Source organism: Trachypithecus francoisi, unplaced genomic scaffold (assembly GCF_009764315.1).
Source record: "Trachypithecus francoisi isolate TF-2019V2 unplaced genomic scaffold, Tfra_2.0 Lachesis_group2, whole genome shotgun sequence".
Classification (NCBI taxonomy): domain Eukaryota; kingdom Metazoa; phylum Chordata; class Mammalia; order Primates; family Cercopithecidae; genus Trachypithecus; species Trachypithecus francoisi.
In genome coordinates this window covers 68,526,191-68,541,192 of record NW_022681465.1, presented here as the reverse complement: position 1 = coordinate 68,541,192, position 15,002 = coordinate 68,526,191, and the positions used below count along the sequence as shown (strand labels likewise).

At 39.1% G+C, this 15,002-nt stretch overlaps 1 protein-coding gene across 1 annotated transcript; it reads right to left on the bottom strand.

The window, feature by feature from the left end:
• Nucleotides 1–862: 862 nt before the first annotated feature.
• On the bottom strand, nucleotides 863–7,112 carry LOC117065004 (endogenous retrovirus group K member 21 Rec protein-like). Its single transcript, XM_033179313.1, has 3 exons — nucleotides 6,827–7,112; nucleotides 2,765–3,031; nucleotides 863–1,141 (listed from the first exon to the last, which is right to left on the bottom strand). Exons 2-3 carry the CDS (start codon nucleotides 2,984–2,986, stop codon nucleotides 1,085–1,087), a joined length of 279 nt encoding a protein of 92 aa, XP_033035204.1. The 5' UTR covers nucleotides 2,987–3,031; nucleotides 6,827–7,112; the 3' UTR covers nucleotides 863–1,084.
• Nucleotides 7,113–15,002: the final 7,890 nt, after the last annotated feature.

The window sequence follows — 15,002 nt, the reverse complement described above, 5'->3', positions numbered from 1 at the left end:
TGGAAGTTCTGGCCACAGCAATCAGGCAAGAGAAAGAAATAAGATTCAATTAGGAAAAGAGGAAGTCAAATTGTCCCTGTTTGCAGGTGACATGATTCTATATATAGAAAATCCCATCTTCTCAGTCCAAAATCTCCTTAAGCTGATAAGCAACTTCAGCAATGTCTCATCCAAAATCTCCTTAAGCTGATAAGCAACTTCAGCAATGTCTCAGGATACAAAATCAATGTGCAAAAATCACAAGCATTCTTATACACCAATAACAGACAAACAGAGAGGCAAATCATGAGTGAACTCCCATTTGCAATTGCTACAAAGAGAATAAAATACCTAGGAATCCACCTTACAAGGGATGTGAAGGACCTCTTCAAGGAGAACTACAAACCACTTCTCAATGAAATAAAAGAGGACACAAAAAAATGGAAGAACATTTTATGCTGATGGATAGGAAGAATCAATATCGTGAAAATGACCATACTGCCCAAGGTAATTTATAGATTCAATGCCATCCCCATGAAACTACCAATGACTTTCTTCACAGAATTGGAAAAAAACTACTTTACAGTTCATATGGAACCAAAAAAGAGTCCACATTGCCAAGACAATGCTAAGCAAAAAGAACAAAGCTGGAGGTATCATGCTACCTGACTTCAAACTATACTACAAGGCTACTGTTGGGGTCTGCGTGTTTCCTAAACAAAGGAATGAACATACAAGACAACACAAGACAAGACAAACATGGCAGCCACCCCAAGCAGCATGCTCTGCTTTATTTTATACATGCTTGTGGAATTTTACCATGTCACAAGACACGAATTGTTTTTATGACACAAGTTGTTTTTATGTCATGAGTCATTTTTCTGACCTTTCCCTAATTTTCCAATTCTTTAAGATGCTTAAACATTAACCAGTTCCCAGAATCTGCTGTTTACAGCCAACTCCTTTGTTCTTCCTGTTTGCAGAGAAGAAACGTCATGCTTTGTTTGCAAGAGCATAACTATCGGGAACATCTCGTTTGCGAGCACGTGGTCCTCTACATCTCCCCCTTCTTATTTACAGGTTTGAATTTCTTTTAAAACCATCATCACATGTTGGGCTCACTGGGATTCGGTGTTTGATCTCTGACACCGTCTCCAGCAGACTGGGAAAATGATAAAAGCAAGAATAACAATCAATACATTACTAGAAACAGAAGTCAGTGAAGTTTTTACAGAGTTCATAGGGTTTAAAGATGTCAAGCTTTGTGCAACACCAGTCATTAAATCTGCTCCGGTTAACAATGGTAACTGATTGCAAAATGTTTCAGAAATATTTTGCGTTAATTCCTGTATTTCCAGGGAAAGATTGTTATGGCCAATTAAAAGTTTTTTTTTTTTTTAATCTCAGTCCAGTTATGTATAGTGCTATTAAAAGGAACAGGAGTAATACAAAATTGGGTAGTATTCCAATCACATTTTAACAAAGCTTGAGTGTTCAACACTGTCGATTGATCACCTATCCAAGAAACTACTTGTTCCAAATTATCCACTCGTTCAGTCAGATGCACATCTATGTTTCGTTGTTGTTGCCACAACAAATGAGACTGTTCATGCCATTGTTGTACAAATTCTGCATTTTGCATACTCTGATGTAAAGCTAATCCAGCAACAGTGGCGGTGGAAGCAATTGCTACAAGTCCTATCACCACTGTCACAATGATTCCAACCACTCTCCGACTGCGGTGAACAAGATCTTGCATTACTTTGTAAATTTGAGTAACTCCAGCAGATTCACTCCAAATGCGTGTTAAGTTCACAGGCAGCCAGGTTTCTTTTCTGGCTCTCAAAATATATAAATCAGAGTGTGACTCATTCCAATTATTATTCCACCAAGTAGTATTTACACAACTTAAGAATGTACAATTGCCCATACAGTTAACTACCCCTGTATTATTATTCCATTCAAAGATTCCTGCTAATAACAAATAGGGCTTTCTTACACATGCAATAACATATCTGGAATTATTTCAATGCAAAGATATATGGAAAGGGTTAGCAATATTAGTAAGATTTAAGGACATGTTTCCCGTGAAAGTGGACATGGGTTTACCAGCAGCTAGCAACTTCCAAATATGACTTTGTATCTGTGAGGTATTAGCCAAATGTGGTATAGGGGGTGATAGACCACCATCATGCCAAATAATAGTTTCATTGCCATCCGCAGAAATGCTGTGATTACCTTTATGCCAACGCAGGTTGACATGGCTGAATTTATTTTGAAAATCTCCATGTACACTCCAATCTGTGATAAGGTAATTACGACTTTTTCCTTTTACTTCTAACAACAATCGTGGCCCATTACCTCTACATCTAGTCCACTCTAGTTGGGAAACACCTCCGGACACATCAGGGATAGGGCATAAAGATAATGTACTTGGCAGAGTTTCATTAAGTACTGCAGTATGATTATACTTAAAACTTTGAGCCACAATAATCATAGTAAAGGCAGAGATATGACTACGGTTATAGCGAATAGCCCAAGCCTCATGAGAAAGATGCAGACAATGTGGACTACTCCGAAGACATATAGGTAACCCTTCAACCCCAAATTGATATGAACTATTTACTGTGCCAATGTCTAATTCAGGATCCTGGTTTTAAAAAGGCGATGGCATCCAAGCAGTATCATTAGTAAATACTGAGACTTCTCTGTCTCCCCAGGCCACACCTTGATATAAGGGTGGAAAAGGAATATAAGCCCAGTATGTAAATTCTCCAGCCATTACCTGACAATTTACTACGGCCAGCATAGCCAGGAATAAAGTTAGTGGGGTTTTGGGCTGCCCAGCTTGTTGAACAACCCCTTCAGCTTTCTGAGTAAGCTTTTTCAGTTGACCCCATGTTGGGGGCTCCGCACGTCGAGTTCCGAAGGTGAATGTTCTCTGAGCACTCAGATTCAGCTCCTGAAATTTCTTGAGGAACTCTTTGGATCGGCTCCTCTTCGCCATGGCACTATGTCAACCATCGAGATGGAAACTACTCATCTCCGGCACCTGTATGGACAAGAGCAGAGCCTCGGCCCCATTGTAAAACTTTTCCTTTTAGACGTTGTCCTTGTAATGAAGGATAATACACCCATTGATTACTATTTTGTGGCTTTTCTAAAGGCTGTTGAAAATGTTTTACCACTGCGGATTGCTGTAATTGGCGCCAATGATTGAGAAAATTTAAAGTAAATAAAGCTTTTAGAATTTGGTATTTTGGGGAATCTCGCCCATCTCCCCCTTTTTATTTTGAAAGTTGTAATTTTAAAGTTGCATTGGCTCGTTCAATAATAGCTTGACCTTGACTATTAAATGGAATACCTGTTGTATGATGAATGTGATATAAAGAAAGAAAGGCGGCCAATTTACAAGAGCAATAAGCAGGGGCATTATCAGTTTTTAATTCAGCAGGAACACCCATAACTGCAAAGCAAGTAAGCAAATGAGTAATAACAGAGTCAGCCTTTTTAGAAGGTAATGGTGTAGCCCATTGGAAATGTGACCATGTATCAATTGTATGATGAACATATTTTAAATGACCAAAAGAAGGGACATAAGTTACATCCATTTGCCAAATGTGATTTTGTTGAGTGCTCCAGGGGTTAATACCTGGACTTAAAAGGTGTTCAATGATAGGAGCACAGGATGGACAGGCCCTGACAATAGCTCAGGCTTGATGGCGGGTGATAGAAAATTGCCGTTGTAATCCTAGACTATTAGTAAAGAAGTCTGAGAGATATATTTAGTTACATATACAGCATATTGGGAATCCTGAGGTCAGTCTTGTAGAACCATAAGAATGGCAAAAAGTTCTCCCTGTTATACTGATTTAAATGGATAGCAAGAAATTTTTGAATTGTCAGATGTCCAGTACCCAGCTTTTCCATTGCTAGAAGCATGAGTAAAAAAGGTGGGACCTTTAACTGGTGTATAAGAGATAGGATTATATGGTAGTAGGGAATATTGTTGTAGGAAGGCAAGTAATTTATTACTAGGATAGTGTTGAGAAAAAGAACCAGTATACTCAGCACAAGCCACTTGCCAACTCTCATGAGTTTCTAGCAAGGATTCAATGTATTGCTTAGATAATCAGGTAATAATTTTTACGGGATCAGCGCCAAACAATTGACGAGCTCAATGTCATCCTTTAATAATTAATTCAGCCAATTCATCAATATATGGGTGAATTTTCTTAATGGCTTTATTCGCCAAAAACAGTCACTCCAGAATATTATTATCTTGGTGTAAAACGGCCATTGGCGAATGGGGAGTATGAAAAAGACACAACGAAAGTGGAAGATTGGATACAATATAATCAAGATGAGCTTCACTAATTCTATTTTTTACAAACGACAATTTTTTTTTTTTTCTGTTTTAGGGGATAGTTGATGGGAACTACTTAAATCTGAATCCCCTTCTAAAGTAGCAAATAAATGTTGCAATTTATAAGTAGGGATGCCTAAGATGGGACGAAGCCAATTTATGTCCCCTAACAATTTTTGAAAATCATTAAGAGTTAAAAGTTGATCTCTTTGAATTTGAACCTTTTGAGGTCAAATATGTTTTTCTGCTAAGAGATATCCCAGATATTGAATAGGAAATTGAGTTTGTATTTTTTTTAGAAGAAATATGTAAATTATATTGAGTTAATTGTTGTTGTAAAGCTTGAAAAACTTGACTCTGTAAGACTTCATCAGGAGTTGCCAATAAAATATTATCCATATAATGATAAATTAATACAGTGGGGAATTGGCTTCTAACAGGATTTAAAGGTCTATGAACAAATTCTTGACATAAAGTAGGACTATTAAGCATACCTTGGGGGAGAACTTTCCATTGATATCTTTGAGTGGATTGTCCATTATTATATTTGGGAACAGTAAAGGCAAATTTTTCACAATCTTAGGGTTGTAATGGAATGGTAAAAAAAAATCTTTAAGATCTATAACCATTAATTTCCAATTTTGTGGGATAAGAGTTGGATTAGGAAGCCCAGGTTGTAAAGTCCCCATAGGTTGAATACAAGCATTTACAGCTCTAAGATCAGTTAATAAGCACCATTTTCCACCTTTTTTTTTTTTTTTTTTTTTTGACACGACAAACACAGGGGAATTCCATGCAGAAGTACTTGGTTCAATATGCCCCTCGGCCACTTGTTCCTTAACTAAATTCTTTAAAGCCTTAAGTTTTTCTTTAGATAATGGCCACTGTTCCACCTAAACAGGAGTTCTAGTTTTCCACTTTAATTGTAAAGCTTGAGGCTTGTGGACAGTGGCTAAGAGTTTAAAGGATTGTAGCCCATTTTGAACATCATATTTTTGGCAGCTGAAGAAATATGAGGAATGCTTAAAAAGGCACCAAACTGTTGTAAAAGATCACGACCCCAAAGGTTAATATTAATGGGAACAATATAAAACACTATTTTTCCTTGTTGTCCTTCAGGTCCCACACAACTAAGGGGCTCAACACTTTGGTAAACTACAGAAGCAGTACTTAGGCTTGATAAAGTAACTGAGATTTGTTTCTTTTCCCAATGAGTGGATCACTGAACCAAGCAAATAATAGATACATACATCTCCTCCTGTTTCAACTAATCCCTCAAAAAGTATCCCATTAATTTGCAAGGAGCGTCGAGATTTTTGATCAGAAACTAAGGTTTCCCAGAAAACAGTTTTTCCAGTACTACCGAAACCTCCTTGTCGAGACACATCTTTAGATAGAAAAGGAAAAAAGGACAATAGAAGCAATAGTGCAATACGTTCCCCTGCCTCTAGGTGCATAAATTGTGAGACTTGTACCATAATAAGAATTTCATCAGTAAAATCAGGATCAATAATTCCCGGAGTCACCATTAACCCTCGCATAGCACTGCTGCTTTGACCTAACAAAAGTCCTACATGTCCCTTTGGTAAAGGACCACACACTCCAGTAGCCAACTGATATATTCCTCCATTAGGAGATAGAGTATAAGGCTGAGTAATAGCTAAGTCAGCAGCAGCGCTTTGCTTAGTTGCAGCATAAAGTTGAGAAACTGGGGTAAGGTGTGATGCTCTTAAGGAGGACTTGAAGTCAATCCTTGATGTTGTAAACCATTGCTCACTGGGTATTGTGGTAGGCCTGCATTGTAATTGTTGGGGCCCCAAGCCTGTGGGCCCCGACTCCCGTTTCCCGGAAGGAGTGACAACAAATTTTCACTCTTATCAGTTTTTGAACGACATTCATTTGTCCAATGTCGACCTTTCCCACATCGTTTGCATACCTCAGAAGGTAACCTTTTTTTCTTTTGAGGCAGAAGAGCCTAGTTTTTTCCTGCATTCCTTTTTAAAATGACCAGGTTTTCCACACTGATAACATACACCTTGTTTAGAACTGCCTTTTAAAGCCTTAGAAAGTGCCCCAGCAAACACTTGAGCATTGTAAATAGCTCCCCCAATGCCTGCACAAGCCCGAATATACTCATCTAAATTAGCTCCACTGGCCTTTAAAGGTCTTAATAATTTTTTGTTACAGCTTTTATTTTTTTCAAAAATTTAAATTCTAGGGCTGTAAAAGTCACAATCTGGCCACCATTTGGGAACTGAGCATTGGGGCCGAAAGCAGCCTTTGTTATTGGGAATAGATCTAATTCCTCGAAATCATCCTTTTCCTTCAATTCCTTCTTTTCTCCTACAGGAGGAAAAGGCACAGAGAAAACCTGACCTGACATAGGCAAAGAGGTTGGAGGTGGCGGCAAAGGAAAATCTTCCTCCAAAGGAGCAGAAGGAAAAATAACGGAAAAAATAGGAGAAGCAGGAGCATTAATACCTTGTAATTTTAACAGCTGTTGTAACATTTCCAAAATACGCTGCATATCAGAATTTCCTTTAGAAGAGGGAGGAAGTAGCTCTTTTTCCAACTCTTTGTCCTCAGCAACCGGAGCGTAAATATGTTCCTCTTTAAGATCATTCCTCTCTAAACTTTCAGGTGCCTTGCCCCCTGTGGCGACATTGCCACGCTCTGAGTCAGTTTCAAGTAACTCTACTGCCTGAGTGATAGAGCTACACAAGGTCCACAAATTTAAAGGCATAGTATCCCCTAACTGGTGAGCTCTACACAAAGCTTTTACTACCTGCAACAATTCCTTTCTATTTAACTGCACTATGGTTTGATATTGAAAGTAATAACTATGTTGTTCAACATGGGCAAACAATGGCTTCAAAGTCTTATGTTCCTTAACTAACTTCTACTCCTATAGACATCAACAGTCCCTGGAGTAACCGCAAATATTCAGAGGCCAGAGAGGTGGAATTCCTCATAATTTTCCCGTGGGTCCCCCTTCTTATTTATTTACCTGCCCGCAGTCTCCCCGCGCCTGCCTGGGGTGTTCCCCCTCCAGTTCCTTGCTCTGGTGGAGCCACGGACCCTGCTCACTGTGCCAGACAGCTACAATAATCAAAACAGCATGGTACTGGTACCAAAACAGAGATATAGACCAATGAAACAGAGCAGAGGCCTCAGAGATAATGCCACACATCTACAATCATCTGATCTTTGACAAACCTGACAAAAACAAGAAATGGTGAAAGGATTTCCTATTTAATAAATGGTGCTGGGAAAACTGGCTAGCCATATGTAGAAAACTGAAACTGGATCCCTTCCTTACACCTTTCAGAAACATTAATTCAAGATGGATTAAAGACTTAAATAAAGACTTAGACCTAAACCCATAAAAACCCTAGAAGAACACCTAGGCAATACCATTCAGGACATAGGCATGGTCAAGAACTTCATGACTAAAGCAACAAAAGCAATGACAACTAAAGCCAAAATAGACAAATGGCATCTAATTAAGCTAAAGCAAAATAAACTACCATCAGAGTGAACAGGCAACCTACAGAATGGGAGAAAATTTTTGCAATCTACCCATCTGACAAAGGGCTAATATCCAGAATCTACAAAGAACTTAAACAAATTTACAAGAAAAAATCAAACCCCATCAAAAAGAGGGCAAAGAATATGCACCAACACTTTTCAAATGAAGACATTTATTCAGGCAACAGACACGTGAAAAAATGCTCATCATCCCTGGTCATCAGAAACATGCAAATCAAAACCACAATGAGATACCATCTCACACCAGTTAGAAGGGCAATTACTAAAAAGTCAGGAAACAACACTTGCTGGAGAGGATGTGGAGAAATAGGAACGTTTTTACACAGTTGGTGGGAGTGTAAACAGTGTGGCAATTCCTCAAGGATCTAGAACTAGAAATAGCAGTGGACTCAGCCATCCCATTACTGGGTATATACCCAAAGGATTATAAATCATGCTGCTCTTAAAAAACATGCACACATACGTTTACCGTGGCACTATTCACAATTGCAAAGACTTGGAACCAACCCAAATGTCCATCAGTGATAGACTGGATTAAGAAAGTGTGGCACATATACACCATGGAATACTATGCAGCCATAAAATGGATGAGTTCATGTCCTTTGTAGGGACATGGATGAAGCTGGAAACATCATTCTGAGCAAACTATCGCAAGGACAGAAAACCACACATCGCATGTTCTCACTCATAGTTGGGAATTAAACAATGAGAACACTTGGACACAGGGTGGGGAAAATCACACACCGGGCCTGTTGTGGGGTGGGGGATGGGGAGGGACAGCATTAGGAGATATACCTAATGTAAATGACGAGTTAATGGGTGCATCAAACCAACATGGCACATGTATACATATGTAACAAACCTGCATGTTGTGCACATGTACCCTAGAACTTAAAGTATAATAATAATAATAATAAAAGATAAGAGATTGTAAAGACTAAGGTTCTTATTATGAGATAAAGCCCCCAGGTAGCAGGCTACAGATAGAATAGATTGTAAATGTTACTTATCAGACTTAAAAAGGTGTCAGACTCAGCTGGGTGCTGTGGCTCACGCCCATAATCCCAACACTTTGGGAGGCCAAGGTGGGTGGATCACGAGGTCAGGAGATCAAGTCCATCCTGGCTAACATGGTGAAACCCCGTCTCTACTAAAAATACAAAAAATTAGCTGGGCATGGCGGCATGCACCTGTAGTCCCAGCTATTCTGGAGGCTGAGGCAGGAGAATGCTGTGAACCTGGGAGGTGGAGCTTGCAGTGAGCTGAGATCGTGCCACTGCACTCCAGCCTGGGCGACAGAGCGAGACTCCGTCTCAAAAAAAAAAAAAAAAAAAAAAAAAAAAAAGGTGTCAGACTCTTAGTTGATTCTCTCCTGGATCAGGAAAAAGACCTGGAAAAGGGAAAGAGGATTTTTAACAGAATGTAGATTTTTCCCCAAAACAGATCACTTTGCAGGGCTATTTCAAGATATATCCAAGAAACACACATGAGGTTAAAATATTACGATTTCCTTTCTTATCTGTTGTGATGTTATGCCACAGTCAGTTTGGAAAGTAAGCCACATTATATAGGGTTAAATAAAATTCCTCTAATAAGACTTTATGGTTTGTAGGATGTGACTCCCCAGGCCCCTTAGATAAGAATTTGGGCAAGAGAAGAAAAAAAGGTCAGAATTTAGTCCTCAATATAATGCATTATTCAGTATGTACCAGGATAGAGCCTTCACTTCTGACCTTGCATCATTGAGAACTGAATTATCCACTTAGAATTTTATCCATGTGATTACTGGGATAATTTTCCATGGATTAGTTCCAGCTCTGGAGATTTTAAACTTGGTTTATTATGGTTGTTATACTGTGATAGTTAACATTAAGTGTCAACTTGATTGGATTGAAGGATGCAAAGTATCATTTCTGGGTATGTCTATAAGGGTGTTGCTGCAGAAGATTAACATTTGAGTCAGTTAATCTGGGAGAGGCAGACCCACCCTTGATCTGAGTGGGCACCATCCAATTGGCTGCCAGCACAGCTAGAAAAAGCAGGCAGAAAAAAGTGGAATGAGAAGACTTGCTGAGTCTTCCAGTCTTCATCTTTCTCCTGTGCTGGATGCTTCCTGCCTTCGAACATCAGAATTCAAGTTCTTCAACTTTTGGACTCTCGGACTTACACCAGTGGTTTGCTAGGGGCTTATGGGCCTTTGATCACAGACCAAAGGCTGCATTGTTGGATTCCCTACTTTTGAGGTTTTGGTGCACTGCTTACCAGCCACTCCAGCTCCACCCATGGCTGAAAGGGGCCAAGCTACAGCTTGGGCCATGGCTTCAGAGGGTGCAAGCCTCAAGCCTTGGCAGCTTCCACATGATATTGGGCTTGCAGGTGCACAGAAGACAAAAATTGAGCTTTGGGAGCCTCTGCCTAAATTTCAGAAGATGTATGGAAATGCCTGGATGTCCAGGCAGAAGTCTGCTGCTGGAGTAGAGTTCTCATGGAGAACCTCTAGCAGGGAAATGCGGAGTGGAAATGTAGGGTTGGAGCCCCCACACAGAGTCCACACTGGGGCACTGCCTAGTGGAGCTGTGAGAAGAGGGCCACCATCCTCCAGACCCCAAAATGGTAGATCCACCAACAGCTTGTACCTTGTACCTAGAAAAGCTATAGGCATTCAATGCCAGTCTGTGAAAGCAGCCATGGGGGCTACAAACTGCAGAGCCACAGAAGCAGATCTGCCCAAGGCTGTGGGAGGCTACCCCTTGCATCAGTATGCCATGGATGTGAGACATAGAGTCAAAGGAGATTATTTTCGAGCTTTAAGATTAAATGGCTGCCCTGCTGGATTTTGGACTGGCATGGGGCCTGTAGCCCTTTTGTTTTGGCTTATTTCTCCTTTTCTGAAAGGGGCCATTTACCCAGTGCCTGACTCTATGTAAGGCAGAGTCAAAGGAGATTCTTTTGGAGTTTTAAGATTTAAATGGCTACCCCGCTGGATTTTGGACTGGCATGGGGCCTGTAGCCCCTTTGTATTGGTTGATTTCTCCTTTGTTGAAAGGGAGCATTTACCCTATGCCTGTACTCCCATTGTATCTTGGAAGTAACTAACTTGTTTTTGATTTTACAGACTCATAGGCAGAAGGAACTTGCCTTGTCTCAGATGAGACTTTGGACTTGAAGTTTTCAGTTAATGCTGAAATCAGTTAAGGCTTTGGGAAACTGTCAGGAAGGCATGATTGTGTTTTGAAATGTGAGGACATGAGGTTTGGGATGGGCCAGGAATGGAATAATATGGTTTGACTCTGTGTCCCCACCCAAATCTCTTCTCAAATTGTAATCCCCATATGTCAAGGGAGGGAACTGGTGGGAGATGATTGGATCATGGGAGTGGTTTCCCCCATGCTGTTCTCATGATAGTGCGTTCTCATGAAATCTGATGCTTTAAGTGTTTGGCAGTTCCCCCACTCTCTCTCTCCTGCTGCCATGTAAGACACGCCTTGCTTACCCTTCACCTTCTGCCATGTTTGTAAATTTCCTGAGGCCTCCCCAGCCATGTAGAACTGTGAGTCAATTAAACCTCTTTCCTCTATAAATTACCCAGTCTCAGGTAGTTATAGCAGTTTGAAAATGGATAAATACATACTTGTTGCAAGAGAAAAGGAGCAGATAGGGGAATAGTCAATTATGTATTCATCTTGAGACTTGAGCTCAGTAAAGTGGCACTTTACATAAGATAAGGTGAACATAGAGTAGCTACCTGTGGAATCTTTTTATCTGTAGCTATTTGCTTAGGGACAAAAGGAAAGGCAGCTTTTTGCATGACTCAGCTTTCAGCTTAATTTTTCTTTTTCTTTTTCTTTTTTTTTTTTTTGGTGTAATGAATTGGGGTCCCAAGTTTTTATTTTCCTTTCACATTTCTCTCCCTGTTTTTTTTTTTTTTTTTTAAGCTTTCAGAGGAAACATTTTAGAAAAAAATGAGTCTCTGGTCTTGGGTTTTGTTTGATCTCTCATGGATAGGACAGTTTATTCTGAGACAAATAGGTCACACATTGTTAGGAAAGCTCATTTTTTAAAACAGATTTTAAAGTCCCCTATCCCATCAGGAAAAAAATAGGGGAAGGAAGAGAAAAAGAAAACAATAAACAAACAAAAAAAAGGGAGAACAATCCTGGAAAGCTGATATAGGCTGCATTATTCTGAAGTCCATACATCAATAGGCAGGTATGAAAATAGTTTATGTATGTAAATAGGTTGCTGTTACTTTCTTCTGATGTTTAAGTTGCCTAGCTTCAGTTTACAGGGCTTTAACAAAAGCAAAGCATAATTTTTAGTGATTTCAAATTAGGACAAAATGGACAGAAAAAAGGAAAAGAAGAAGGAAAAAAATTAAAACATTCCAGCTTCTGTCTAGGAAAAATTTTAGAATTCAGTACAAATAAAAATTTTATTATTTAGAAAATAATACAAATGGAAAAACATTAGGCAAGACTAGAATCTAATAACAGGTGTACTGCAGTTTTTGTGTGTGTGTGTGTTTTTTGTTTGTTTGTTTGTTTGTTTTGGAGACAGGGTCTTGCTATGTCTCTCAGGCTCAAGTACAGTGGGTTGGTCACAGTTCACTGCAGTCTCAACCTTCCAGGCTCAAGTGATCTTTCTACCTCAGATCTTCAAGTATCTGGGACTCTTGATTGAGTCACAACGCATGGCTAATTTTTAATTTCTTTTTGTGGAGACGGGGTCTCACTGTGTTGCCCAAGCTGGTCTCAAACTCCTGGGCTCATGTGTTCCACCTGCCTCAGACCCCCAAAGTCCCAGGATTACAGTCATAGCCACTGTGTCTGGCCCTATATTTTATTTTGAAACATAATTTTTCTCTCTTCAATTCCTCAATTTTATGAAAGACAAAATCATAATAGTACCAATTTATTTGTAAAATAAGTTCTAGTCCTATTAAACTTTGCCTGGTTGTTTGCATAAAGTGCAGCAAAAATATTTATTTGCCATATAGGCATTCTGTCTTTTTTTAATTGGCTCTGCCAGAACCTTTTTCATAAGGAATCTAAGATTAGACCTTTTTAAACGTCTTGAGCGCAGCCAAGGATTTATCTGTGCTTGCAGCTACCTGTGTGAACTGGATGAATTCCTCTCTTTTCAAGGTTCTAAGAAAACTTGGTGTTTCTGGGCCTGATAAAAAATGACGTTCTTAACTTGCCACATGTTGGCACCCTGTAAAAGACAAGGTAAAAAGTCAGTTTTTCTAAGGGGCTTCTATCAGCTCTATAGGTCAGCCTCATTTTCTAAAGGCAATCTGAAAATATCACTCCACTCAAAACCTTGGTGAAATAACCAGGGTCTCCAATTATGCCCTGTTAGAAAAGAAAACAGATTCTCATTGAACTTATGCAGATGACTATATTGTCATAAATTAAGAATGCTCACAAAACAGTTTTCAAATTTTAAAGAAATTAGGTTGTGAGAAAGGGATTACATTTCAAATTTTGCTCATAAGAGTATTCTTTACTCAATTGTTAAAAGCTATAAATAGCTTAAAAGAAGAGAAACTTTTCTTGACTCTGAAAAACAAAACAAAAAGAGTCAGCAAATGTTTTGAACAAGTTGTAAAAGATTATCTCAGTCTTCTGTTAGTTCAGTCCATGTAACTAACTCCTGTTCTGCTTGATATTGGATCAACAGTCCTCATGAACACATCAACTCTCCATGAGAGTCTTGGAAATTTTTCTCTCTATTCCCATGGCAGAATCTCTAAATTTATACAAAACCTATATTTAAGAGTACTCCTCAGAGCTCCATAGCTGATTATAAACTGCTCTATGAAAGAATCAAAGTAAAATAACAATTGTGGATGACAAAAGTCTTAGAATAGCCATGGCTGAAGAGACACTTGACAAGGAAATTTGGTTACTTCTGTGGCACACAACAATTTTATACAATAATTATAATTACTACTGATAATACATGTGAAGGCATATCAGAATCACAGGAATCTCTCTCTTTTTTTTTTTTTTTGAGACAGAGTCTCGCTCCGTTGCCCGGGCTGGAGTGCAGTGGCCGGATCTCAGGTCACTGCAAGCTCTGCCTCCCGGGTTTATGCCATTCTCCTGCCTCAGCCTCCCGAGTAGCTGGGACTACAGGTGCCCGCCACCTCGCCTGGCTAGTTTTTTGTATTTTTTAGTAGCGACGGGGTTTCACCATGTTAGCCAGGATGGTCTCGATCTCCTGACCTCATGATCCACCCGTCTCGGCCTCCCAAAGTGCTGGGATTACAGGCTTGAGCCACCACGCCCGGCCAGGAATCTCATACAATTTTGGAACAAATACCAATAACACATTTAGATAAATATAATCCAAAGAAGGCTAAATACCATTTCATATTTGACAATACTTCCTGCATGATTTTATTATACCAAATAAGCTGAATATGTCTCTTTTGGACTTAGGGGACCTAATGTCAAAAAAAGTAAATAAAGTCAAAAGGACTGAATATAGAATTTGATTTTGGAAACTTTGTCAAATATCAAAAGTTTAAAACACTTGACATCACAAAATAGGATCACAGGTCATTGTAAAAGAAATTCATTTAGACAAAGTGACAATTCAATTTTTTTTTTTAAAAAAGAGAAAATTCTTATTATTTAAGTGAGGATACTTACTTTCCTAAACAACAAGCGTTAATAAAGACAGCATGAAGCTAATTAAATCTGTCTCTCCAATCTTATAAACAAATCTATTAAATTTTAATCATCTTGACCGTAAGATATAGTTTCCATAAACCTTTTTATACTGTTTTTAAAAATAATAAGGAGGCTTTGTATTGGGTGATAGCAAACCAACCCAGTTAGGTCTTCTCATTTCAGAAGTATAAGTGGTAGACATTACTGCAGAAAGCAAATTACTTGAGCCAAGAGTGCCTCTTGAACAATCTCAATCTCTTGATTTTTTGGAGATATCAATTATCTGGTTTAGAAAGAGGCAATAGATTCCTCATAAACCTTTGTGTTTTAGCAATAAGCCTCCAATAACTGGGTGTATCTTTTCTCTAAGTCCAACACACATCTGCGTGCCATGTTGTAATTGTGGATTTCCTGGATTTCCACCCATT

Coding starts and splice junctions, on each gene's coding strand:
- LOC117065004 (XM_033179313.1), bottom strand. CDS start 2,986: ATGGCGAAGAGGAGCCGATCCAAAGAGTTCCTCAAGAAATTTCAGGAG. Junction 1,142..2,764: donor TGGCCGTAGTAAATTGTCAG/GTAATGGCTGGA, acceptor TCATTTTCCCAG/TCTGCTGGAGACGGTGTCAG.